The 27,852-nt window shown below is 43.9% G+C and overlaps 1 protein-coding gene across 7 annotated transcripts in view; it reads right to left on the bottom strand.

Annotated features, from left to right (window-relative positions):
• Positions 1 to 27,852, bottom strand: part of RABGAP1L (RAB GTPase activating protein 1 like) — a 226,037-nt gene that overhangs the window by 6,278 nt on the left and 191,907 nt on the right. For 3 of the 7 annotated variants that reach the window (XM_030953933.1, XM_030953934.1, XM_030953936.1), the window contains 2 exons: positions 7,558 to 7,650; positions 161 to 271 (listed from right to left, as the gene is read on the bottom strand). In XM_030953933.1, coding sequence (XP_030809793.1) covers positions 161 to 271; positions 7,558 to 7,650 — 204 coding nt within the window. The other 4 variants (XM_030953938.1, XM_030953937.1, XM_030953939.1 and 1 more) reach the window with 4 other exon arrangements.

Below are 27,852 nucleotides of genomic sequence, written 5' to 3'. Positions count from 1 at the left end.
ATGCCTACAGTGGCACATGGAAATACAGCTGAGTGTAGCTTGGAGTGAGGCTGTCAGGAAAATAAAGGCAAAAATAATTACACCTTGAATGTGTTCATGCTTTCACTTGAGCACAAAGCAGGGCTCCTCCTGAGCTGGGAGCCAGCTCTGTTCCCATTACCTGGTCCAGGTCATTCCTTAAGGCAATTTTGCTGGTCACAAGCTCATGGGCAAGGTCATCGTTCTCCTGCTCCAGCCTCATGCTTGCTTCTTGGAGCCTGCGGTTCTCCCTCTGTGCAAAGAGAGGAACAACCAGGAAAGGAAATTAATCCTCAGGAAGAGCAATCAGCAATTGCATGGTGTGTGCCAAACACTGAAAAGGCAGGAGTGCACATTAAGACGAGACTGCTGCTCTGGGAAACAACAGTGAATTAAGCCAGCAGTGCAAATGCAGCTATTCCATTTACATCCCACTGGTTGGTGATGTGAAAGGGACACACTGATTGTAGTGTTTCCCTGTCAAAAATAAACACTGACCTCTCCACAAAAGCACTTGGTTTCTGCTTGCTCATCACCTAAAGAAATCGGGCAGATAAATCCCACCCAGCAGCAGTGAACAGGGACCAATTAACAGTTACTCATAATAATGCTTCCAAGCAAAGCAGAAAGCTGTCCTGCTCCACTTTACAAAATCCTGTCTGCAGGGATCCATAAAAATAGTCCACTTTGTAGGTCAGGCAGTGCCAACTTCCCATCTCCTGTGGGGTCAGCAAAGAACAGCATTCAGCAGGGAACTCCCTACAGCTCCAGCATCCTGTGTCACCATTTGTGCACTGCTCTGTACCTCCTGCCAGTGACACCAGAGTGTCCCTTACAGTGCCAGGTGGAGAGGGGAGCTCAGCCCTGAGCACAGCACCTGCTGGGGGCAGTGACAGGAACACAAAATGCACAACCTGGAGGCTGCAGGCTCTTGCTTCACTGCCCTCCCTACCCACTCCACACAGGCAGAAATGACTATCTGGAGCATTAACCACAGCAGGTGAAGGAACAGGAGAATGAACAATCATTCATGTTTTTTAGAAATCTGTGATGGCTGCTCTAGAGCTGAGAAACAGAACCATATTCAAAAGATGCCTGTGGGTCAGTGGACTTCTAGGGGTTCAACATCAAATACAACTCCTCGTTTTCAGAAGAACACAGCCAGGTGGGACAGACAGAGGTGCCTTCCTCCAAATGGATTTTAAGACAAAAAAACTCTGCTGGCTTTCCATCACTTTATATCTTTTACACCAAAACAGGCTGCAAAGGGAATCTCTGCACTATGGAAATTCAAGGAAAAGCACCACGTTCATATGGAAACTCATAGGTGGAAAAACAATAACCTATATGCTGAGATTTCAAAAAGGACTTATTCTCACCTGAAAGGTAACTTATGTTCTCCAAAACAAAACAGTGGAAGTCCAAATATATCAGTAAAGTCCAAATATATCAGTAAATATGTATCAATGCTATATAATAATATATAAATAAGCACTTGTAATATTTTTCAAGAGTTGTTCAGTGAATGAATTCCTACAAAATGTGTTATTCAAACAAGTTATTCACCTGTTTTCACTTCTTCTTACTCACCAGCTATGAAATTGCAATTTTTATTTCTGTTGCAAGCAGATTTTGCATGTTTGCCTTAAACAAAACCAGGCACTCTAAGAGGATGCAAAAAAAGGTCTCTTCTGTGTGGGAACTTCCTCTGTGGCAGGAAGTGGAACCTCTACAAAATTTCTCTTGTTAATGTGACCCTATTGTGTAACTAGAATAGGCACTGCCCTGCACAGGGAAGTAAGATGGTTTCCCTTCCAAAAGATTGTACTTTGAATAACTTGTTTTGTACAGAAGCTAAATAAAATGCCTTTGTCTTAACACAGTTAAAATAACCACTACTAAAACACACACAACTCTGGGGATCGTTCTTATTTTAAATGCAGTTTAATCTGTTTGATACAAGGAATTTAAAAAAATAAAGTAAAATTATTCTGTAAATGTAATATAAGCTTTAAAGTGTAAAACCAAATTGCAGTCAATAATGATAATACTAATAACAATCTCTAACACATCTTTACTCCTGTATTTCATTCAGACATCTTAGAAATGCTGTTTTTATAGACACAGCTCTGCTGCTTGTCAGAACCTGAGTTCACCTAAAACTTGAGACCTGAGTCAGACCAGGTTCTGCAGCACCAATACCTTTTCCCAGGGATGCTGCTTAGAGGAAGAAAGCAGCAAATTCTTATGACTTTGTCAAAATAACCGAGTTGGCTTTACCATTTTTGCTCTGTCTTTGCCAAAAGCTTCGGTGTCTGCCAAGCAAGGCACGCAGTGTGAGCTGAGAGTTCCTGCTTTGCATTCGCAGACAAGTGGGTAAGCAAGCTCTGTGCTTGGAAATGCACTATCCTCCTCTTAAACCAGGACTCACATGGCAGGTTGGAAGTGAGTTAAAGATCTCTTACCTTGGGCATCCAGTCAATAGCTACAAGATGTTTTTAGCTCATTCACCAAACTCCAGCTGCAAGGCTCTCACAGGACCACCTTTACTCTTCCTCCACCCAGGGCAGTATGCCTGATTAGCTAGTTTGTCTTTCTCAGCTCCTCCCCCCAGGTCCAGCAGTGTAAAACTGCCTCCCTTCTCAGGAGGAAACTCTTAAGTCTGCCTAAGTCTAAATAAAAACTAACAGGACACAGTAAAGACAGTAAGAGCAAACAGCGCTCTTCACGTACTATCTCCATAGTAGCATACTATCTCCATAGGCTGTGAAATATTTAGAGTTTAATGAAATATGCTCACAATGACAAAGTTCAGCAGATGGAGCCGGTCTGTCACAGCAGGACTCACATCAGAGGCAGCATTTGTAATGGTGTCAATAGTCAGACCTGCTAGTTGTCCCTGGTGTAAACAGACAGCTTCCTGCCTCCTCTCCACAACACTGCGTTTGCTATGACAGCCATTTCCTTCTCCTCAGTCTCAGAAACTGCTCAGCTTCTACAGCCAGTAAAATAACAGATCCCTCTTTCCCAAATTCCTCCTCCTGGTTACTGAAGGTGGCTGGTGAACTCAGGTTAGCTTTTAAAAGGAGGATACTGCATTTCCAAAGAGGACAAACAAAGCTGATACACACAAACACAAATCAACTTACCTCCTGTAAAGCCACAGACCAAATACTGCTTTCAACCATTGGTGTAAAGACAGTGAAAACAGGATATAAAGAAATTTCTAATACAAAAAAAAAAGTTGCTTATTCTTCATTGGGTTTTTTGTTAAGAGTTTTAGAGACAGATACTCCCGCTTCCATCACACACTGGGTGGAAAGAAGATGACAAACTCGAAAGCAGTAGGCAAGCCTCAGTTCAGGATGACTGAAAGGCTGAACTCCACCCTCTGCTCCCTTCCAGGCTGCACCAAGGAGCAGTTCCTGAGGAGATTAGTGGCCATGATGCATCCTCTCCGTGCTGTACGAGTGGGGTGTAATGAGTCACCAACCTCCTTAAGCAATTCTGTTTCTGTTCAGCAACACCCTGTGCTGCCCTTGGCTTGGGGAGGGTTAGTTTCCTTCATGGTGGTTAGTACATTTTGGGTTTGTGCTGGAAGAGGTGTTGATAGGACAGAGATGGTTTGGTTATTGCTGAGCAGGGCTTGCACAGAGCCAAGGCCTTTTCTGCTTCTTGTAGCTCCTCACCAGTGAGGGGCTGGGGGTACACACCGAGCTGGGAGGAGGCACAGCTGATCCCAACCTACCCCAAGGGTACAGCCCACATGGCACCACGCTGAGTGTGTAAAGCAGGGAGAAGGAGAAAGAAGGGGGAACCTTGGAGTGATGGCATTTGGCTTCTCAAGGCACTGGTATGTGTTGTGGAGGCCTGCTCTCCAGGACATGGCTGAACAACCACCTGCCCTTGGGAAGGGGTGGCTGAGTTCCTTGCTCAGCTTTATCCACTGAACTGCCTTCATCTCAACCCACAAACCCACAAGCTTTGTCACTATTACTCTGGGGATTCTCTCCCCCATCCTTGTGGTGGAGTGAGCAAGCAGCTGCCTGGGTTAAATCAAGACATCCAAACCCCACACCTCTGAGCTGAAGAGCTCCTCAATGATGGAATGAAAACATTATTAAAATTCACTTTCTGGATGTGAGCAAACTGAAGCAAGTCTTCATAAACCCAATGGAAAGGGCTCTTGATGTTGGAGGAGCTCCAAAGGAAAATCCTGTGAGCCTCCATCCAGAAACCCAAAAAGCTTTTACAGCAAGTGATCCAGGGAAGCCTCTCAAGGCAAGCAACATTGAGTTGTGTTTTCTGTTTGGTGACTCTGGAGAAGCATTCCCCAAAGTGCCCCAGCACAAGTTTTAAATAAACAACAGACAATGTCCCACAGCAAAAGTCACCATGATTTTCCTCATGGTTACCATTCAGTTGCCCTGACTGAATAAAAATGATCAGTGTATTCATTTTTGCTTCCCCTTCAAAACACAGAGAAGGCTGTAACAGAGAAGGCTGTTATGTCCAAATTACACATTTATTCACACAACTTCTCCATTGCACAAGGAGGTGGACAGAGGAAAAGGTGGAACAGAACAGCAGCATCTGCTTGCAAAACTCCAGCCCTTTGTACAACTACATCCTCTTTATTTTAAACCAGTTCCCACGCTCACTTCTGGAATTTTCTCATCAAGTCAACTCAAAGCTTGTTACATGAGGCATTCTCAAACACAGAAAAAAAACTCCATAATATTTAGAAAAACATCAACCTGAAATCTATTACTATTTTTTCTACACATATGACTCACTTTTCTTCCTAGCTCCTATAGGGAATTTGTAATTTAACTACAAGTTACAAAATTTGGTGACGAACAACAATTTAGAACATATTTCACTTTTGCACCTTTTGAAAATCTGACAAAAATATGATAATCTTTATAAACAATGGAAAATAAAGTGAAAACATGTCCAGAAAAAACTTGCATTTTTCCTAAATAATACCTGTAAATACAGAACAAAACAAACACCAAAAATAATGGCACTCTTTAATACTGTTCTTCTGGTAAATCAAATCCCAACATGTAAAACATGTGCTGGGCAGGAACTGCTGTGTTTAACACAGCTCATGGGAGCAGATGAACTGAACCTGTCAGGCAAACACAGCAGGTTCCTGGGCCAGGCCCTGCAAACCCAGCCCATCTCCCTCCCTCTCAAGAGGCCATCAGGGACTTCCTCTGAGGGCTGTGTCACAGGGAGGTGACACTCAGACATCCTTCATCTCTGCAGCTCTCTACAGCCCCTGGGCCTGACAAATTCCTGCTGGTAACAACAACCTAGCAATTGATTTAAAGCTCTTTTCCCTTCTTGACCCATATGAGGAACATTCTGCAGGGATCTCTACTCCAGGGAGGGATCCCATCCAAGAAACATCCCCTTCCTAGGCAGCAAAACCCTCACTTTGTTTTGGGAAGGGAAACTGTAAAAATGACAAGGTTGCAGGGCACAGCCCAGAGCGCAGGAGCTGACAGCAGAGCTGTGCTTGCAGGCAAGGCTGCCTTTTTCCTTTCCCAAGCCAAGCCTGGCTGCTGGAAGCCCTGCAGAGGTGGTGCCCTACTGAAAAGCACCTCTGACCATGCAGGCTGCAGAGTGCTCTCCTAAAGGACAAGCAAAAAGCAGGGCTGGCTCTCCACGTGCTGCCTGGGAGGATCCACACAATGACATTTTCTTGCTGCCCTTTGGAAACACTCCTGAAATGTCAGTTCCTACAAAACCTTAACTTCATATATCAGTAAAATCTAACAGGCGAGACAAGGAACAAAGAACATTTACAAGCATTTTTCCATGACACCCATCAACTGAAAAACATGTCCAGACTTTGAAGTTAATATGCAACTAACCTATTACAGGAACTGTCTAATCACAGCATCCTTAAGAGGATCAGACCCAACACAGCTTAATAAAAAAATCCACAGTGAGTTTCAGAAGCACAAGCCAAAACCCTGGGCTGTGATCCTGACTGTGACAGTGACTCACATCAACACTGGCCCAAGAGTCACTTCCTATATCCTCATTTGCAGCTTGGGATAATGTTCTTCACAGTGCATTGACCAGGATTAACTAGTTAATATGCTTCCACCGAGCTTTAAAGAACCCTTCTTTGTTTCCTAAGCATTATTTTAATTCCACAGTACTATAAGTGAACCACTAGGAAAATACTTAAGAGTTAATCAGCAGCCAGTTGTGGTTTTTTCCAAATAGGTCATACTTGCTATTGGTTCTCAGCAGCTACACCACTCCTAAGTCTCATAAACAATAAAATCTCCACCCTTTGACAGCAAAAAAACTACACTTAAAATATAATTTTCTCACAGACAAATGCTTAAAAAAAAAAAAAAGAGTCAGTTTGACTTTGTACCTGTAAGGCTTCTTTGTCACATTTATGAATTAAGGCACACTCTCTCACCACAGATTTCCATTTTCTGAACGTGGTGCACTTTTCTTATGTTCACAGGCCATGTCAGGCCTGTTGCACTCTGTGTGATTTGATTACCCACCCCTCCCCAGCCGTGGAAGACGCCACAACAACCACAGTGGCACTAACATGTTAAGGCACAATGAAGAACAGCAGGCAAACAGTACAAGGATGTGTAAGAAATGTCAGTTCCCAGCTATCCTGGGCAGCAGGCACTAAAGTGCTTCACCCCTGGCAGCTTCACCTAGAGCAAACTGAATTGTTCCAAAGAGAGTGAGGAATAACCAGATCCCAAACTCTCAGTTAAGGCTGTGCCCAGAGGCAGAGCCTCCAGCACACAAAATCTATGGCAACAGAACGTAGCTGTGACAATGAAAGCAAATACATTGTAAAGATAAGCAAAGCTGACCTGAAATTGTAGAACTGTTCTTTTTCAGTGAACTATCAAGCTATCATATTAACAACTGAACCTTATTTCTGTGCTCATTTAAAGAGGAATATCCATCACTATTAACTCTATTGCAGTAGTACCTCAGGACCCCAGAAGAGCTCTGGGTCCCACCACAATTGGTTTTATCTTAACAAAAAATTACTGAAGCTTGGTATAAACAGGAATCAATAATAAGGATCGTATCAGCCAAGGAAGAGTTCATCTTCCAAAGTCTCTGTGGATGCCACTGCACACAGCTTGCACTAGAACAATGTGTGTTTTCTCCTTTCTGTGTCTGTAGCTGAATCACCCTTTGTTTCTGCGGCTCATGGAGATCTCCCGTAAAAGTGCAACAGCAGGAGAGTTACCTACAAACATATAAACTGAAAGAAGAAAAATATTATATGTGGCTACTTGCAGATGTCTTAAGAGTTACAAATTGTGATTGAAATATTCTTGGGAAAAAAAAAGACTAAGTCCCAAAGTTTCAAAATGCTTATTCAAGAAATGGGATGAGTTCACCTTCACTTCCCTAAGGTCTGCATCCCTGGCACATCCCAGGGAGGTGAGCATGCTACACACACCTCAACTGCTGGAGACAGCTCACTCCTGGTGGGATTCACCAAATTCCCATAGAGCATCTCCCTACCTTGTATCTGTCCATAGGATCTTCCTGCTGCAGCTGGCTCTCTCGCATTGTTTGGTACTCTCTCTCATATTTCTTCAGCTTTTTCGTTGGCACCTGTGGAGTAGATTTGGGAAACATGCATTTAAAAATGAGAGGAACGCTGGAAAAGCTGACTGAAAGCTCTCCCTACCAACAGGAAACTGAGGAAGTGCTGGAGAGCTGCTGCTGAATAAAGTCTGTCCCCACCGTCCCCCCTCCCCTTGTCATTAAGCCCTGTCAAACACTTACCAATACAGCTCACATCACAGAAATCTTTCTGTGCCCACTGCTGCTAATTATTCAGACATTTAAAGGGAAACAGAAGTGGAGACATTTTAGTAAGACTAACAAGAAGCAAAAAAGCACAGACAAGTGGGAGAACAGGAAAGAGGAAAGCACATTTTGATACATATGATTCACCAAAACAATGCTTTACCAAGACAACCGTTAAAAGTGAGATGAGAACAAAGGAGTGCTCATACAAAAGGACCAGACAATTCCCTGGGGGAGATCCAAGTAATGGTTTTATTGCTGAGAGAGTATTAATGTCTAAATTACAGCCTGTGACCAATGCCCTCATGAAGTCTGGCATCAGAGCCCTCCTAGGCACAGATGGAGATGCTGCAGTGCAAGCCAGCAGAGAGGTGGCTCAGCGAAATCACAAACAAATTTGGTAAAAAGCCATGCAGAAAGGTCAAAACCCAGGCTGCTGGATCCTGGGAACACTTCCACTTCAAACACTGATCAGAAGGAGCCTGTGTTCTTTTCAGCAAAGCATGGGGAGCCTCTGCTTTCCCTTCACCTTTTGGATGGGTATGCAGTGCTCCCATCTGTCCCTGGAGACCTCTGGCAGCGTTACTCAGGTCACCTGCTGGCAGCTGGAGAGATCCCTACTGCCATGTACCACCAGGAGTACAAACACAGGCTCTCCTTGATCCGTCATGCAGATATTCCTATTGCCTGTATTGATCATGTTTAGCTGCTCCTGCTGTGAGGACATGCCACTGTCACCTTGCCTTAGGGCAAAAACTCAGCCAGTGAGCAGAGATGTGAGTTTCTGTGTAGTTCTGGAGCTGTTTTCTCTCTGCTGGTTGTCAGCTCAATGCCTCTTTGCTCTGCAGCACCCAAAGGGACCAAGCAAGCGCTCAGTGTTGCTGCAGAGGGAGGTGCAAGTAGCAAACATGAAACCCATGATCTGCAAAGCGTTAATAAAGCAGCAACAATTCCCACAATTACTGATGGAAACTGAAATCAACCCCCTTAAAGCAAACAAAGAGAAAACAGTAAAGATAAAAGCATGAATGAAGTACATTGGGCAAGCATACAAGAAAATTTCACTTTGACGACACAAAACACCATGAAATGAAAGTGACTGAGAGATGCTTTTATACATTTCAACTGAATAATCCTCCTAACACAAACCCAGCATAAATAGTATCTATTTGTGCTTCGCTGCAGCCTGAAACTGTTGAGGCTATTTAATAATCATAAGAATTAGAAATAATTTCAGTCTAGTGTTTTAAATGAAATAAACCCATCACACGTCCAAAGCCTGCTCCATCCCCTCCTTTCACCAGAATTACTGGATCACCAGATCAAGGCTCCCCAGCTGGGGTGTGATAAGGACACCCTCCAAACACAGTCCTCAGGTTCTGCTGTGGAGTTTTGTGCTCCACTATGCAACCACCAGGACATAAAGATGAATATGAGGGAGATTTTGTGGTGCAGCATGGCAGAAAGGCACAACACAGGCGTAACTTAGATGATGATCTGTTCAGCCAAAGATTCTCCTGATTCTTGATGCTTTCCACTGAAACCTTTAAAATGCATGTAAGAACTAAGTTTCACTACAGACAGACAGACAAGACTCCTGTTCACACAGCGAGTGCTTCAGTAAGAAGCTAGCCATTGGAAGGAACAAGAGATGTAGGAGATTTTGTGTCTGTAAATTTGTGTTGTAAGTTTGTGTGTCTGTAAATTGATTTTGTGTGTGTAAACAGGGAGATAAGGGTGGAAAGGGAAGGTGAAGATTGCACAGTCCCAACCCTGTACCCCCCTACTCTTATGTGAGCAGTGCTGCTCCCTTTAGCCTGGCACTGGGTGTTGGGGGCTTCCTCCTCTCACAACTACCAACCATTGCTTAATGCTCAATTCATTCCATCAACCCTTCTCATCTATTGCTTGTATTTCAGCTCCCAGCTGTGAGCAGGACCACGTGTGGGTGCTCAGGGGCCCTGGAGGGATCAGCTCCTTCATTCAGCACCACAGAGCCATCCCTGGCCATGGGCTGGGCTGAGGGATGGCCCATGTGCCTGGCACCTTCTCCAGCAAGGAATCAGCACAGCAACGCTTTCCCGGGAATACTGACAGTAAATAATACCTGAAACAAGCATCAGATCATGCAAGCATCAGGCATGATATAGGAAACAGCTTACAGCTCTTTGAAAGGTGATAGTGACTGATGTTACAAACCTTAACTGGGAAGTACCTAAATACAATGAAAATCTATCTTAAGGGGAACTCCTACCACAAACCAGCCCATACTAATCCACTTATCTTGTAAAATAGAAACTGGAGCAAGTATGCCCAAGAACTTTGGCAGGGACTACACTGCTACAGTCTATCCAGCCACATTTCTCAAAGGAGTTTGATAATTTATTACAGCACTTTCTTCTTCTGAGTATACACTAATAAATGGAAAAAAGAAATTTAAAAGCCCATTTCCGTATTTCCCAATTTAATTCCCTGAAACAGTTTGTGAATTCAACAAGGGATTTCTCAGTAAGCATTTCCATAAGTAAGTGCACAGTGCTAGCTATGCTTCAGTCTTCATGAACTGATCCTGAACAAAGTGCTCATAAATTCTCTGTAAAAGCTTCTGCAATATTGATTCCTTTTTTCTTTCTTTAGCACCATGGGGTATATTGGCTTGAACTGATGCTTATCAAATTTAGGAGACTCTTACAGTGTATAAACATTCCTCATAATTGTTTATCTCAATATCTTATGTCATGGAGCTGTTTTATTTTATTGCCTTCAAGTATAAAATCATGTTATAAGTAGTTATATGCAGGGCAACACCCATGCAGAGCATCTTAATAAAACATCCACACAGAAGAACTGAACAAGCAAAACCTCTTCCTGAAAAAACCCAATGGCACCAAATGCTTGAAGGACTCACTGCATGGTGGGAGAGAAACAAAACCACTTTGGTTTGAGCTGCCCCTGCTCAGACAGGGCTGGAGAGATTCCCTTCACTTCCTGGCACTCCTGAGCACGCACAGTGTACATCAGCACCTGCTCAGCTTCAGGAGACCCTGCCCTCACTCTGTGATTCCTGCAGCTGTTTACAGCCTGACCTTGCTGGGTTCATAAATCACACCTGTGACTCCTTCCTGCCCCGTGCTTTATTGCTCTAATGCAGCTGCAGCACTCAGAGCAGGCAGTTATGGCTCTGTTCATTTGACAGCCAAGGAAATGCAAGCAGAGATGGGAAGTGATTTCCTGAACATATTGCAGACAGCCAGAGGCTGATGCTGATAGTGAAATCCTATTACTTCATTTCTGATCTCCAGCACTGAGCGGGGAGCTGTTTCCCAGCTCCCCACTTCCTTTCTCTAGCACTGCATTAACACTCCAAAAATACACTGTCCCTCCACATGAAAATGTAGCCAGTATTCTCTATCTCCTCACTCTTAACACTTTGTTCTCTCTAGTTCTTGCCTCAGTGTAAAAGAGAAGAAAAAAAAAAGAAAAAAGCCAATTAAGAAAGTGTGCAGTGCCTTGCTTTCTCATTCTTTGAAGCAGGTGACACAATTTTCCATTTCACTGGTGATGGATTTGCTTGGTAATTCAAGCTGAGGTGGGGTTCTGTACCCCTGCAAAGGGGGGAGCCTCCCCAGCCTGCTTTGGGTGGGCAGTGACCACAGACACTGGAGCAGCCCAACCCAGCCCAGCCTCCCTTTTATCCATCCCCACTGAGAGTGACCAGCCCAGCCCAGCCTCCCTTTTATCCATCCCCACTGACAGTGACCACAGACACTGGAGCAGCCCAGCCCAGCCTCCCATTTATCCATCCCACACACCCACCCTGCTGGGACCCCCACCTCAGCTGGAATTACCAAGCAAATTCCAACTTGAGGAATTTGCCACAAGAGGCTCTCACAAACCACACCACAAGTGCCTCTCTCTTGAGGAGATGGGAGTTACACCTGTGTGTACTTCATTTCCTTCACCTTATGATTTAAAACAGCATCAGAAGAAATTTCACAACAAAGCTTGGTTCTGAGTGTCAGGTGAGGACTCTGAGCTTTACACAGAAGCTCAGCAGTTTAGCAATAAAAAATTTCCAATCACACGCAGCATCTCAGTTCACACTCAAAACTGTGCTATTTTGTTCCAGTTTATAATACTTTATATTTGAAATACAACTACATCAAGTTCCAGGAAGGAAGCAGCCCGATTTGAAGGAATATAGCTCTATTTAAGTACTTTATTAAGCCAAATGAAAGTTGCAGTGTAACAAAATTAGATTAAAAAACTGCCTTGGTGCTACTTATCTAACTTGTCATAACTGTGAGCAACTGTGCCATCCTTTCCCTTAAAATGTGGCTGGCAAAAGCAATGCAGAGTATCCTGTCTAGGAATAAGGCTCAAAAATAGATAAAGCCATTTTTCTCCTGGGAGGAGGGAATAATGAAAAGGAAAGCATCAAACCCCACAGTACTATGCTGACACAACAGACTTGTCTCCTGGATTGGACTTTAAAGGGGGGAATGGGATATTGTACTTGGCTATCATGCAGTAAAATCTGAACAACTCTATCTCCAATGAGATCTTAGCCACAAGCATGAAAACTCAAAGGAAAAATTGTAATTTTTCTCTAAAAACCAATGAGTTCTTAGCCACAAGCATGAAATCTGAAAGGGAAAATTGTAATTTCTCTCTTAAAAAAACTCTATTTGGGGTGGGTATTCTGCACAGAAAACCTGCAACATCCATTTGTAACAATTAATGTAGGATTGACATCAGCTGCCTAAAAAGAAATTCCAGGCTGGAGCACAGCTTGAAGAATTCCTGACACTCCTTTTGACACCATGCAGGGAAGGGCTCACTGGCAACAGGCTGTTTTACCAGTTTGAAAGCCCTGGAAGAGCCCTCCTCCAGAGTTTTAACCATGCTGCAGCATCCCATTCATCCCACACTGCAAAGCTCCTTCAGCACCACCTGATCCCTGGTTTTTGGGGCACAATAAAAGGCCCAACTGTCAGATGCTATTTTACAATCTAAGCCAGAAGGAAAGGAATTGTTCCCTGAAATTCCTTGGAGAGACGTCCTGCTGAATGCAGGCCTGAGCACCTGCTGCACAACAGCCTCTCTCCACCTCGTGTTTGGAAACAGAACTGACAGAAATGCTCTTTTTGTACCGGCAAAACAGCTCCACCCCAGCACACCTGAGCATCCCTTCTATGCAGGAGGGGATGTCTCTTCTTGCTGCAAGTCACCTCCTTGCCAGCTCTGTAGGTTCAAGAATTCCTGAAGAGAGTATTCAGGATTACAGAAAACCAACCTGAAAGCCACCTGAAGGCAAAGGAAACCAGCACTGCTGTGAATTTTGTTTAATTTCTTTGCATTAGTCCATTATCAAACTGTCTCAATTGCAATGGCACATTTGAAGGAATTTATAGAAACAAGAGAAAGGCAGGTTGCAAAATTTACAGAGCACCTGCACAATTTGCTGTGATTCAAGCCAGCAGCAGCAGAGTCAGTGACGCTGGATCATTTCCAACACCAGATCCTTTGTCAGATTTTAATCTCCACAATGTATTTCCATTCAGGAAAATCCACTGAGCCAGGTATAGCCCATTATTCTTCTGCAGCCCTGCTGTTTAAAGATCTGCTTAGTTAGGCTCAGTTAGCAAAACACTGAACTAAGAGCAAGCTGAGAGAGAGAGATGTTCAATAAGCCCCATTGTGCAGCAGTCCTGCAGCAGCACAGGAAAAGAGAATGGAATTTGGATTCCCTGAACTGTAACTCTAAACACCAGTGTGTACTTTTACACTGAGCACAGTGCCTACAAAAAAGGGCCAAGGAAAGGATGTTCTGCCTGTGGCAGATGCTTTTCAGAATCCCAAAATGTCTTTCTGCCATCAAAAATTCACTTGACAAATAAGAAATCCTACATAAGAAATCCTACATATTGACAAATAAGAAATCCTACATAAGAAATCCTACATAAGCAAAACAAATACATAGGCTTTCCTAATATTTGTCCACTGTAGATGTGTAACAACTAGGGCTCTCCTGTGTACAGTCGTTATCATCTCTTAGGCAACAAATGGGAGAAAATTCCTAAGAAAAAAAAGGAAAAATCCTAATCTCCAACACTGTCTGATAAAAGTATCTTTACAGTTTTAAGAGTCTTCTCTAGCACTGGCTTCACTACCACCTGAGGGATTTATTTTCTTAAAAGCCAGACCCTCCAAGAAGTATCCAACAACCATAAAGCATGAATTAAAAAGCTCAGGAAATGGGTCAAAAAGCCATTGTGAAAGGGAATCATTATCCAGTGACATCTTTCATTTTTGGTCAATGACATTCTGGGTCTTTCTGGGCCTCATCAAAGATCCAGCACTATCAAACACTACATCAGTGGCCTGCAAATGAAAGATAGAATCCAACTAACAGAATTTGCAAATGGCACACAGAAAGAAAGAACAGTGCAGAAGAAGAACCAGAAACTGTACACATACATTTGAATTTCTGGAAGTAGCTTCCTCTACTGAAACACACCCCTGTGCTGGAAAAGAATGGGTTCAGATGAGGACTGGACCTGGGAAAGAGCCAACTGCCATAAGAGTGACCACCCAAACTCCCTTCCTCCTCCGGCAGCAGCTCCAGGGAAAGATGGGCTCCAAAAGCTCAAGTGCTGCCAGGGACTCCGTACTGCAGGGCTCCACCCAGGCAGAATTAGAGATTCAAGGAAAAACTGAGCCTGGAAGGGCTCCAGGGGGCACACAAACCAAGCTCCTGCTCAGGCAGGGCAGGTTCAAAGCCAGAGCATGCTGCATGCTGCTCCTGAAGGCCTGCAAGGATGGAGATGCCAGGGCCTCCCTGGATGGAACTGCTTCTCCTTGTGCTGAGCCAGAACTGACTCAGCTGCAAATTACACCCATTTGTCATAATGCAATGTCCTGTCACTGTGTGCCTCAGAGTCTGGCTCTCTGCTTTCTATGAACGTCTTTTAGATGGCTGGAGACTGCAATTAGATCCCTCCTGAGCCTTCTCCTCCTCAGGCTAAATGCCCCAATTCTCCCATCCTTCACCATGCAGTCAGACCCTCCCTTTCCCATCAGCCTTCCACTCCACTTGCTTTAACCAGGGAATATCCCTGGTCTCTGTGGGCTCAGGAGGATTCAGGGACAGACACACATTTCACTGGCACCTGTCTGTGCACAGCCAGCCTTGGGCACTGCAGGTTATCCACCACAACTCCCAGCCTGCACTCATGCTGTCCAGAGATGCGGTCCCCATCCTGCAGAGATGATGGAGTTAAGCTGTCAGAACCCAGGAAATTCCTCTGGCTGCCCTGGAGGTCTCCAGATCCTGCCAGGGGGCTCAGAGACCTTAGCATAGAGCCCAAGACCCCTGTGCCTTTGATTTAGCCCTTGGAAAAAACAATTACCAACCTTGTATGAAGAATTACAAGTCAAGAAAGTTTAAGTAGAATAATAGTTAGTTTGTCACGGGGTGAAAAGTAGATTTTTGAGGTTTTTAGAATGGGGGCTTGGGGTCCTAAGACGGAGGAATTTGGGTGTACCCTCTCCTTTTTCCTTCTTCCCAGCCTCCAACTTCTGGGTGATGGTGGCATTTTTAGATTGGTTTAGAGTAGGTCATTGTCTAACATAGGTGATAGGTATTGGGAAGTTATGGTAAATAATGTACATGTAGTTTTTAGTATAAAAAGATAACACTGCCCCAAGGATGGGCAGTGTGCCTCAACCCAACCTGCTAGACAGACCTTGGTGGGTCAGAGAAAGAATTTTATAGATAAGAAATAATAAGCAACCTTGAGAACAAGAATAGAAGAGCTCTGACTCCGTCTTCAACTGCTGGGCTGGGAAAAGAGACTTTCTGACACATCTTGGGGTCACTCTGACCAGCAGAGATTCTGAGATTTATCCTGCTCAGGATTCTGCATTTGCCTTTGCTCTCGCTGAACCTTGGCAAGCTCCTCTCAGCCCAGCACTCTCCCTCTGGTTTCTGACCCCTGGAAAAGAGGGTGCATCCTCTGCTGGTGTCTTGGCCTGAAGAGGTTAAACACAGTCCCACTGCCAACCCCCAAAAATGTTCAGCTCCCTGCCAGTTGGACTTCAACCCATGGATGACCATGTACTGCGCTTCTCCCAGGCCTCCCAAGTCCTTCACCCGCTTTGCAGCTCACCCACCCACTCCAAACCTCCTCAGCTCAGCTTTGATGAGAAGCTGAGAGCTCAGAAATCCTTACGGCAGGGTCTGCCAGTGTGCAACCACAAATTCCTTCTATGAAATGGCTGATAATTCCCCTGAACAGAGAGCTAAACACAGCGAGGCAGGCAGGAAAATGGAAATACAATGAAGCTTTCCACAAGAACGTCCTTCAGCTCTGGATTAAGAGGATTATACCACTTAGAATAGCATTTCTATAACCCCTTGAGTCCAAGTTTTCTGCAGATAAACTGAAAATTGAAATTCCCCACAGTAAAGCTGCTCAATTCTTGCACAAACTACACAGCAGCCCACTTATATATGCTGCTCTCCCTGCCTGTGCAAAGCAGGTTCAGAACAACTTGAAATTCTGAAAGCAAGACCACACAGCAAACAGCTGCATTTCATGGTGACACTGTAATATGACTGATTGTATTATAATATATGTGGGGGGATTGCTATTACACAGTGAAACATATTTAATAACAAGACCTTAGATCATCCACATCCTGTTTAACTGTTTAAGAGCATTAGAACAACATTATAAAAATACTGCTAAGCTTTCCAGTGAAAAACACAGCTAGAAGGGATGGACACATAATTCAGATGGCTACAGATGACGGTGGCTAACAGCAGGTAATTCTGCCTGTGCCCAAGTTCATGGCACTGGCTGTGTCAGGTGGTCACACAGGGCTGGCCCAAAGCACGAGGAACCTGCACAGCTCTCACCTGGCCTGGTTTGGTTTTGGCATTAACCCTTTGTCACCTCACATGGTGACATGTGCCTCTCTGTGCAGGAGAGACTCCTGTGCACCCCAGCCCACTGCACAAGCCAAAGGAACTGCAATGAGTTTCTTGTAATGCCAGAAAGCTTCCAACAACACAATCCCAGCCACAGAATGAAAATCTTTACAGAACTTTGGTTTTTATTCCCTGCAACCTGACTGGTGTAATAGAAAAGCTTTTCAAAATAACTGAAACTGCATTTTGCAAACCCAGCAGATGAACCCCAGATTGCAACATAGCTGTGCCATTAATATGAACTCTTAGAATACACAAAATGTGCACAAATGCTTCCTGCAGAACGTCCCTTTGTGTACAGACCACACCTTTGTGCAAGCTGGTGAAGTGACTGTGAGAGAGTCAACACAATTTGCTCCAACTTATCCTGACTGTCAGCTTGTCCCACAGTTAAATGCAGCAGCAGAGAACTGAAAAAACCCTTTCTGAGCCATCAGGTCCTGTCCCTTCATAGTGCAGACCCCCATGCATTGTCTAGTCCTATCACAATCCTGAAGACAGCTTCATTTTAAACCTCTGCAGGTTGTTTGCACCATTATTTGCTTAGTTAATATCCTTCAAAAACCACTTAAAAAAGCAGTCTATGTAAACCCAATAAAAAACATATTTCTTAATTTGTTTACTAGTACATAATGCACTCAAATAATGCACTTCGTAATGCACTGAAATATGGAATCCTAGAATAGTTTGGGTCAAAGAACCTTAAAAACCATCTTGTTCCAACCCTCTGCTGTGGGCAGGGACACCTTCCACTAGACCAGGCTGCTCAAAGTCCCATGTTAATACACAAATATGTTAATACACTTTGATTCCAGGGAAAAAAAAAAGTTGAGCAGAACAAACCCTTACAGTAAAGTCAATTAGTCAGATCCTCTAAATAAAAGTAATAATGATACTTTTCCTCCCACATTTGTTCTCTGTTTACTAGGAGATAAGCAGTTACTTCATAGAGAAATGTTTTTCATGTTATTTTCAGAGTGGCAGAAATCATCTGGAGATGTGATGTGGTGCTTTCACACCAGTTCCTCTCTCTCCTGGTCACTCGCAGCTGATTCAGAGATGCAGAACACAGTTCCTGTTCCTTGTGCTCTGCAGCTGCCCAGACCTGCAGAGCCACCCCTGAGCCCATCCTGGCAGCACTTCCCAAAGGGTTAAATCACAAGGTAAGCCACCATGAAACGTCTTCTCACCACAGGGATTTTAATTCAGCAACTACCAGTGCTAGCTCTAGAACACCCAGCAGTTCAGGGCAGGAATCCCCCAGGAAAAACCAACCCTCTGTTGCTGAAACAAACTCACCCTAAGGCTCTCCCAGAGCTGCCAGTACCAGGCTCGGGTTAATCCTATTGCAACACCAGGTCCTGTCTGAAGGAGATCCTACTCTGGCCTCCGGGCAAAAGCACAGGCTGCCACAGGCACCAGCTCAGGCAGGGCAAGAGGAAAGGCTGTGTGGCTGGACAGTGAATTAAGGGACACCACATATTTAAAAATATCCAGCAAGGGAAAAGTGTGTGACTCCTGATATGCTTGTTAACCAAAGCTCAGCCCTGATGATGACCACATCATCTTAGAGCATGGTTTTGTCCATACTGAATTTCTAGATTTATTATCTATTTGTTGTAATGGACCTTGAAAATTCTGGCCTAAAGAAGGCCAGAGACAGGAAAAAGCATCATAATAAAAGGGATTGGGCAGAATTCTGATTTTCATCCATACTACATGAGATGCAGGAAATGAGTTCATACATCTGTGATCTCCTGAGCATGGAGAGGCAGAAAAACCCCAGCAGGAAACAAGCACAGAGATGCTTTACCCAAGATACAATAAAGCAAATTCTCCTTTTCTGAGAACACCTTCCTTTGTCGCAGCAGAGGAGCTGACTGGGTACAAACACACACCCAGCCCCAAATCTGCACACATGAGCACTTCTTTGGGCTGCTGAATTTGTATTTAGCCTGAAATGCTAACTGCACCTGCTTGCACATTAAGCTCAACACCAATACATATATTTTTATTTCAAAACACTCCCTCTGACTGCTTCTAGGCATCCTAGCTCCCACATGGGCTCAGCTGTAGGATCTGAGGCCAAAGATGAACTCTTGCACCGAATTTCAAAGCCTGCAGCTCCCTCCAAGCACTGAGACCTCCATGACAGAGGGAGATGACCACACTCTATGTGTCACTTACAGAAGTGATATGCTATTTACAAAGAAATATCATATTTCATTCAACTAAAAAGGTTTTCACAGATATTTATGCTGATTTCAAAATGTATAAAAGTGGAACATCACCATTCTTAAGGAAGGGACTGATTGTCTCAGATTTCATGATGAGGGTACCTGCACCCCAGAAACAGCATCTACCCCAACCTCTTGACTTAGAGTCTACAGCTAGATTGGATTATTATTCCAATTATGTAAAAAATATTATTTTAACTATGACCCTACTGAGCAAATAATCTTCTTCTAAACTTAGAAGTTAGAACTTTCTCTTAGAACTTCTAAACTTAAGAAAGATATTTTAATAATCTCTTCTGAAATAGATTAATTTCCTTTTGTTGATACATGACAGCAAATTTCTGAAAAAGTAATAAAATAGAAACTAAGTAATAAAAAGAGAAACTGAAGAACAAAGAAGGGCACTGAATAGTAAACTCTGAGCATTACTGGCAAAGGAGGAACACCTACCACAGCTTTGGGTTTGCTGCCTGCCACCAGGCTGGCCAACAAGTCCTCATCGCGCAGCTGCCCAAACACGTGGGCATCGTAAGCCACCACCATGGAGACCTCTTCCATCATCTTGGCTGCCCTCAGCAGGTCCCAGCCCAAGGCTCAGCTCCTGTCAGTTGCTCACACCCAGCTGGAGACGCTCCTGGGGAAGGAGTGTCACCAGAGAGAAAACATGACCCAGCAGATCGGGTTTGCCTCCCAAGGGCGCCTTTGGAATCACGGGAGGCACACAGGGCACACCTGCTCCCACTCCCAGCACCTGGCTTGCAAAAGGCTTCTGCTGAAGTCTGGAGGAAGGCAGGAACCTCTTTTAGTTCCAGAAGTAGGCCAAAGATGAAGCAGCAGGAGACAGAACAGATTAGTATTGAACAAGGCAAGATCTGTCAGACAGCACTGAAATCACGGCTGTGCTTCTCCAGTTTGGTAGCAACTGTTCATTCTTTATGTCCACTTTTCTCCCATGAAAGACGATATTCCTGTCAGCAGAGTATTCCCTTCCAATGAATTGCTGCTTCTTCCCTTCCAAGGAATTGCTGCTTCTGGATTATTTGTAAATTCACAGAGATCGGTATAATGCTGATTTCTTTCAAGCACTCCTTGAAATTTTCTGCCAGTTTCTAAATCTCTCCTTTAAAATCTTTCAAAACACACACTTCTGCTTTCCTGCAGATCTCAACTGATTCTGTACCCTGTAGATACTTTGCTTTTAGCAAGAAGATGATGGCATCAAGTCACAACCCTCCAAAAAAGTGACCTTCAGTTTCCATATGTAATAATGGGTAAAACAGCCCTGAAAAATGCAACAAGGCTGTAAAGCTTTTTCTTGAATAAACTGGTATCACCACAAGTGAAATGCAAACAATTTATGCAATTAAAACTTTCCACAGAAGAAGTTTTTTAACTGAGATCTGGCACTGGTCTTGTTTTAGGTAAGAAGTAATATGTTATCTCTTGTCTGTGAATCCTAAATAGCAGAGCCGCCTCCCAAATTGCTCCTGAATTCCCAATTAATTTATCATAACTTCTTTTATCTATCTGACACAGAGCAAAAACTGCACAAGGAGAACAAAATGTCCCAGAAGAAACTCCTTTCAGGACAATCAGGCAAAGTAAAACTCCATCCACTACATTTTTATCTTCTCTGGAAGCCTTTTCTTCCTGGTGAAAAATCATACCTGCTCAAGAAACAGAAATCATTCCGGCCATCCATTTGTCTCCAAAAAGAGTCCGTGCTGAATGCAAAAAATCTGATAGAAATGTCCAGTGCAGGCTGGTGTGGCATATGGTTACACTCTTGCTTTCCAGAATGAACAGTCAGACCCACCTTGCTTTTTTCTCCTCTCTTCCTGGAGTATCGTTATCAAAGATTGCAGCTATCTAAATAGCACCAGGTGCTATTTGCATTTGAATAGGAAACTTGAGCAACAGCTCTAGCGGGCAGGATTAAAACCTTAACATCTCTTCCACTTATATAGTGGGGAGAAATTACATGTTATTGCTAGGAAACAGAGAGTTCTAATAGGCTTATGGCAAACAAAAAATGCAGCACTTGAGGTTAAACTCTTGAGACTAAAGCAGATTCTGATCATGCTTAACCCTTGCAGGACGAAGAAAGATATTTTTTCCTTGAAATGCACGTATAGTTCAATTTTTCCTCGTTTTACTTCAAAGGCATTTTTTTCCTAAGGAATTAATTAATTCCTGCAGTAGAAAGACTTCAGATTCCAGCCCGGCTGACGACAAGGTGGCTCTCCGTGTCACCTGTAGAAACTTCCTACCTGCTGTTCCAAGCCCAGCTCAGGTTTGCTGAAGCCTTTAAACGCTGCTTCCTCCTCGCCTCCATTGCCTGGGGGGGTTTGGGATCTTCCTGAAGAGCGAGTTCCGAGCGTGGGGCTGCTGGTGCCCCTCCCTGGAGTGCTGCGGAGCTGGGTCCCTTCCCACATCCCTTCCCAATCCCTCCCACCCAGGGGCTGGCACCTGCCCAGGTAGGCAGGGGAGGGAGCAGGTGGTGGAACAGCAAACATTGCCGTGTTAATGAAAGACCAAATTAATGCTGCAATAAGGGCAGGAGGTGGAGGATGCAAATTGTCAAACATACTCCACAGCTGCAGCCAGTCGAACCCCTCCCCTGATTTAGCCAACAGGCATTTCCATTTAGAAGGAATTATTTAGCTTTTTCTTTTCCTCTTTAGACAGAGAGGTTACAGTTATTTAACAGAACTACATCTGCATATTATTGTATAATTAGTTCAGTAATTCTCATACCTATTCATAACAAAGGGCTTACAATTTTGGCATGTTCTAACTAGCAACTGCAAGAACTAACAACTGATTTGTGACGTCGGCTGATGCATCTCTTTAAATAGAATGTTTTTCAGTTGTTTCAAGCTAATGAAGCCGAGCTGCCTGCAAATCCTGTGATCCTCCCTGATAACAGCCTAGCCTGTACCCTGAATCAGCACACAAAATTATAACTATCAAGCCAGGTAAACGAAATATTTTGAATCAAACTGACAGAAGCAAACACATCCAGCCAGGCACAAGTGCAGCCTGCTCACACCTGAGTAGCTGGAAGGGAGAGGCCAAGCACAGGTGCCCTCCACCACCTCCCCAGGCCACACTACACACTCCTCCCAGCCCCTCCACACAGAGCCTTCCCCTCTGCTGGGCTTTTTGGATGCTGAAGTGATGAATAATCTACCAAAAGACCATAAAACCCACGCAGAAGATTCATATTTCCTTACAGCAAAGAGCGAGTCTCTGCCTAACACCACATCTACCTTCCTCAAGGACCAGGAACGCAGCCCCCTCCATGACACAGCTGTGAAATCCTACCTCTAAAGCAGGAATTTTTGGAGAAGCCGTGCAAGGAAGCAGCCAGGAGACAGAGGAGAGCCAGCAGAAGGACAGGTGAGCTGCAGAAAACTGTGAACCTGTTAAGGTAAGGAGCTCTAATTGCAGTTGTTGGGATTTATATGCCGGCGGTTAATAGAGGTGAACGGAAAATTCCTGAATTGAGCAAACCAGCTCTCCTAGCAAAGCAAAATCCTGCTCACTCCCAAGATAAATTCATTCTCACTCCACCCCCAGGAATGTCTTGCTGCTATCTGACAGGGATAGGATCTTCTGACAGACGGGGAAGTGAGGTATGTGCAGCTCCTTGGTGAGCCTCCCTTCCTGCCACAGCTCCGGGAACACAAAGGCCCTTTCTGTGATTTGCCTCTCATGCATTAATGAATCCGGGAAGATCACAGCCGTCTTCAGAGAAGGAGACATAAAACCCCTTTCAGAGCACTTGGAATGGCATTTGGCAGTCTTCAAGATAAGTTTACATGTCTTTTTCCCCCCCAGTGGGAATGAATAATGATAGTATCAGCTCTTCTTGTAATTCTGAACCCACAGGAAGGGCTTTTTCAGACACATCCAGCTAGTGAAAACCACCTGCTTACAAGTCGGACTCTGTGGATCACACACACCGCTTCTCTTCTCTCCCACAAAGGGCTTGCCAACCATCAGAGAGCAGCAGAAACTGGAGCTCTGCTCCAGTTTTAGACATGCTCCTGGATTCCACGTGATGCTGGAATGCAGAGTCACCATGGCTCTCAGGAATGACCTGCACCATTCCAGAAATGCAGTTTCCAGGCTCTGACTGATCGGTGACTGCTTCTCCAAGATTTATTTTTATTATTTCAAATGTCAAATTAGCATGGCCTATTTTTTTTCCCCCAAAAGAAGTGGGTGTATGCACCTGTGTTTCTCCTAAAATAATTCTCCAAACGTGTGGAAAAATCTGGGCTTGATGTGCTTTAGCACATACAGTTACAGGGGCAAATCCTCCCAATTAGCTAGCACAAGTGAAAACTCATTTCTGCAGATTAAAGCCAGCAAAGCCATCCCACTGGAGAGGGGGAATGTGCTCTCCCAGGGGTGGCAGAGGTGGAATTGCTGAGGCACTCCTGACACACCGGTGATGCACTCCCCCTCGATGGAACTGTGTAGCCCAACACAGGGAAGAGCTGAGGACTTGGAAATCTTCATTTTATGGTGCCAAATACCCAAATTCTCCTCTCCCAGCCTCCCCAAATCTGCTGCATGTCACTACTCCTGCTTCCAAGCAACAGCTGCCGCATGAGGATTTTCTTCCACAGTGTTCCTATAGAGGATCTTTAAAGAAAGAAAGCAAAACTCTTTATCAGCCACACGCCAAACCTCCAAAGGGGGAAGAGCAGTGCAGCCAATCACTGCCCAGCCTACTGCACTCCCTGGCTATCTCTAAGCCCATTCTCAGCTAATTCTGCTGTGCTTTAGCTTGTTCCCCACGGAGGTGGTTATTAGCACTTCAAATCTTAAGGGTTTGGGTCAAGTTTCCTCTTCATTTCAGGTTTTACATAACTTAGAGAACTACAGCTAAATAAGGCATGCCCAAAAGAAATCTGCCTCTTCTGATTTCTAGAACCACACAAACATGAACAAGATTAAACAGCAGCATAGCTGGGACACCAGCCTACAGGTACATGCTCATTATTCACCTCAGTCCATTCCAGATTATTTTGAACCTTTTAAAATGAATTCATGAACCTCTTCTGATTTTTAATTTATTAAGTTCACATTTTTACTTCATGTGTTCATCCATCTTTCCTATCCTGCCACTATTAGGTTTTCTAAGGGCAAGAAGTAATTTCCTCTCTCCAGCTAGGTTTCCTTCAGATGTGAATTGTATGCCAGAAATATTTTGCTTCACCAACTTCCTTCTTGCCTGCTGAGAATCTGGGTTAGAGTTGCACTGACTTTTTGCTTGTTCATGTTTTTTCCAGTGTCAAAGGCAGCACAGGACTCCAGCTCAACTATCAGTGGATTTTATTGCTTAGCCCCACAAAGAGCTGTGGTGTGATAGGTGACAGAGGAACAAGGGAAGAACCAGACATCCCTGAGCCAGAATTGATACCAAATAAAGAAATACTGAATCTTAGTGTGAGTTTTTGAAAATTCTAAACAGATTTTACAGGATATTTGGGGCCTACTTTGTATTTACCTAATGTAACCAATTGAGCTGAGCATATTTCCTCTCTCCCCATCCTTTTCTTTTGGCAAAATAGGGTATTTTTTCTCCTTTTTGGAAAAGCTGAGGGTGGTACCAGTGAGCTCCCCAACAGGCAAACTCTCCTCCAGCCTAATGCTCTCTGAGTGGGCCAGAATAGTCTGGAGTAGTGGGAACACTACAGAAACCATGAATGGGCAGAAATTCCTCATCTGTCTTGGAGCATAATTTCCTAAAAACCAGCAGGCTTTTGCCACCTGTCTCCTGTGTCCCCCCTTCACTTTGGGGACCCTTTTTTATCTCCTTCCAGTTCCACGACAGCGGACATTCACAAGCAACTCAACTCTCCAGCTCAGAGAAGTGGTGACAGCTCCAGAGCAGGGCCAGGTACCAGGGACCTTCCCACACCTGCCCCACAGCCATGGCCAGTGTCTCCTAAACCTGTTCCAGCCAAATCACCAGCCCTCAACAGCTGAATGGGCAAACATTAACAACCTGTTTGCCATTACAAGTGTCTCTGATGTTCCCTGGGGCTACTAATCCAAGAACTGAATAATGCTTGCACGGCATTTAGACCACACAAATGCCATTTAGAGCTAAATTCCATAACAAACTCAACACTACCTGGGAAATGTATTTTAAACTTGTTGCATTTATCGCTTCACTTGGTATTGAAAAGAAACCAAAATTTGCAAAGAAACCAAAATGGGTCAAGCATATTATCCAAGAAAATTAGCATAAGAGTTGTATAGGGATGTTCTGCATTTACATGGATTTCTGGCCTGGTTTCAGTACAGGTTGATTCAGGGATTTCACCCAAATAGCCTGCTGTCTTTTCACTTACAGCAAACAAAAGACACTAATTAACATTAATCAGCACATTAAATAGCAACATCTGTCACATAAAGAGACTCACACAGGGCCCAGGATTCCATCTCTCCATGTTTTTCATTCTCTTCCCAAAGAGGGGTTAACAGTCCTTACCTATGTCCCTAAGGAAGACTAATAAAGGTAAAAATAATGGAAAATGGAGAACTCTAAGCTGTACTATTACTGATGTCTGTCAAGTTTGCTCCAGTGCTGAAGCAGCCATGCTGCACAGGGAGAAAGCAGTGATATATTTACCTAGATGACCTGAAGTGCCCTGCTTCAGGTCAGGTTTTACTATCTTTACTGACTATCGCTTTGCACCTGACCTTCAGTCTGGGACACGGGAAAAAAAAAAGGGAAAGAAGGAAAGGCTGGAGAGCCAGATGCCATAAGAAATTCTTGTAGTTAAGTAACAGGAAGAAAAAGGCAGGACCCCAGCACATCCTGTGCTCATCAATCCCACAGGAGCTGGCCATGCACGAATTCACCTTTGCTGAGCTGGTACCTCACTGACACCCTGACAGGAGCCCTAAGGGAAAGCTGAGACATTTCTATATGGAAACAGCACGATGGTAAGGGCATATTCCCAAAACAAAAAATAAATCTGCCCTATGATTGCTTGAAAGATGAGATAAGGAGCAATTAAGAGTGAAGTGATGTGGGTGAGCAGGAAATGGCACATGGTGTCAGCCAGGCTGGGCTAAACCAGGCAGACCAGTCCAGGCACCTTCCCTGAGGTTTAGCAGTCAGTGGGACTGTGAGACACAGTCTAGACTGAGGCATGCCTGATGACTCTGAAATGAGATCATTCCATGCATTTTGCATTAAAAGTACAAACTACTGCCACCTTCCAGGAGAGTGGCATGGCCCTCAATGCTGGAGTTAAAAATCAAGGCATTAACTTGGGGGTCACAGGACTGAGTGCAGCCTCAAAACATCCAGCAAACAGCACTTGCTGGTAATTGTAAATACTAAAGGTAACAAACAGCCAGCTGATACAGAGAAGGCATTTGACCTGAGACCCATTTGCTAGGAAAGGCAGAAAGCAGCTCTAAGTCTCTGTACTCCTCTGCACAAATTCCCTGGCAATTGGCACAGGTCAGCTCCAGGGGAGAAAGGAAGATCAGGACCATGCAAGCAGATCAGCTGTATGAGACTACCAGTAGTGTCCACTAATCTAAACCCTACATAATCCTCTGCCCCTAAATCCCTATTCATCATCATCCAGTACAGTGAAAGGGAAATTCTGTTCTCACAAGATGATTTGGGAGACAGACTATTCCAGTACTTAACTGTGCTGATCTAGTCTCCCACTGGGAAAATCTGCATCTCCATTTAATGCTTCAGTATAACACAACGAGAAAATCTTCTGTATTTACGTGTGATTTAAAGATTACCCTGTCTTGATTTGACTGTTAATAAGCTTATTTTAAGAGCTCAAATGGTATGTATGGAGGGGGCAGAGAAGGCAAATGCTGCCACCAGTTATCAGAGAGCTCTGTGTGATAATCAGGTATTTCTTCAGAAACCAGACATTTCCATATATTTTTCTACCCTCCCCAAGTTTGCCTTTTATTTAAAATCTTGACTCTAGGTCTTGTATTACTTACTACTACAATACTCAACTAAAAGAAATGAGACACTCCCTAAAAAAATACCAAGATAAGGGATTGCTCCAGCTCAGCACAGATGTCCACAGGGCAGGAGGACAATTTCTCCTTGCATCCACATGCTCAGGCTGGGCACAAAGTGCTGCTTAAGCTGAGGTCAAGTGCAAGGGCTGAGCTCCCTTAGAAGTTCCCTCACTCCTGTGACTCCTCTCAACATCCAGCTAGAGGCCTATATTTAGATACAGAATTGAGCGCTAATTTCTAATCTGTATGTTATTTTTCACTATGTCTTTCATGTAGAGAAAGTGTTTGTGCAAAATCCGTTTTGCAAGAGAAGCGCTGGTAATGAGTTAGAGCTAGTTTCTGCTTGATCTAAAGGAAGAAAACCCCATCAAACAAAGAAAAACAAAGGATGCAATAAAATTTAGAATGATTTGCAAAAAATGTTTTTAAAAAGAGGCTTCTATCACCATAAAATTCCTTAATGTATTTCCATATTTTATATGATCACCATCATTAGTTTCACTATTTGGAAAGTGAATGAAACAAAATAAACCAGCTCACAAGAAAGTAATAACTAAGATGAAAAAGAAAAGCTATGCTGCTGTCTACAGTGAATTTCATATGTCATGTAAACCCAGGCACCTACATAATGGTTTCCAAGGTTATAGATGTCCTTCTCTCATTGGTGACAGAGTAACTCTGTTTCCAGTTACTCTGTCACAGAATCACAGAATGCTTTGGAAAGGACATTTAGAGATC

Source organism: Camarhynchus parvulus, chromosome 8 (genome assembly GCF_901933205.1).
Source record: "Camarhynchus parvulus chromosome 8, STF_HiC, whole genome shotgun sequence".
Classification (NCBI taxonomy): Eukaryota; Metazoa; Chordata; class Aves; order Passeriformes; family Thraupidae; genus Camarhynchus; species Camarhynchus parvulus.
This window is presented reverse-complemented; position numbering and strand designations above follow the sequence as displayed.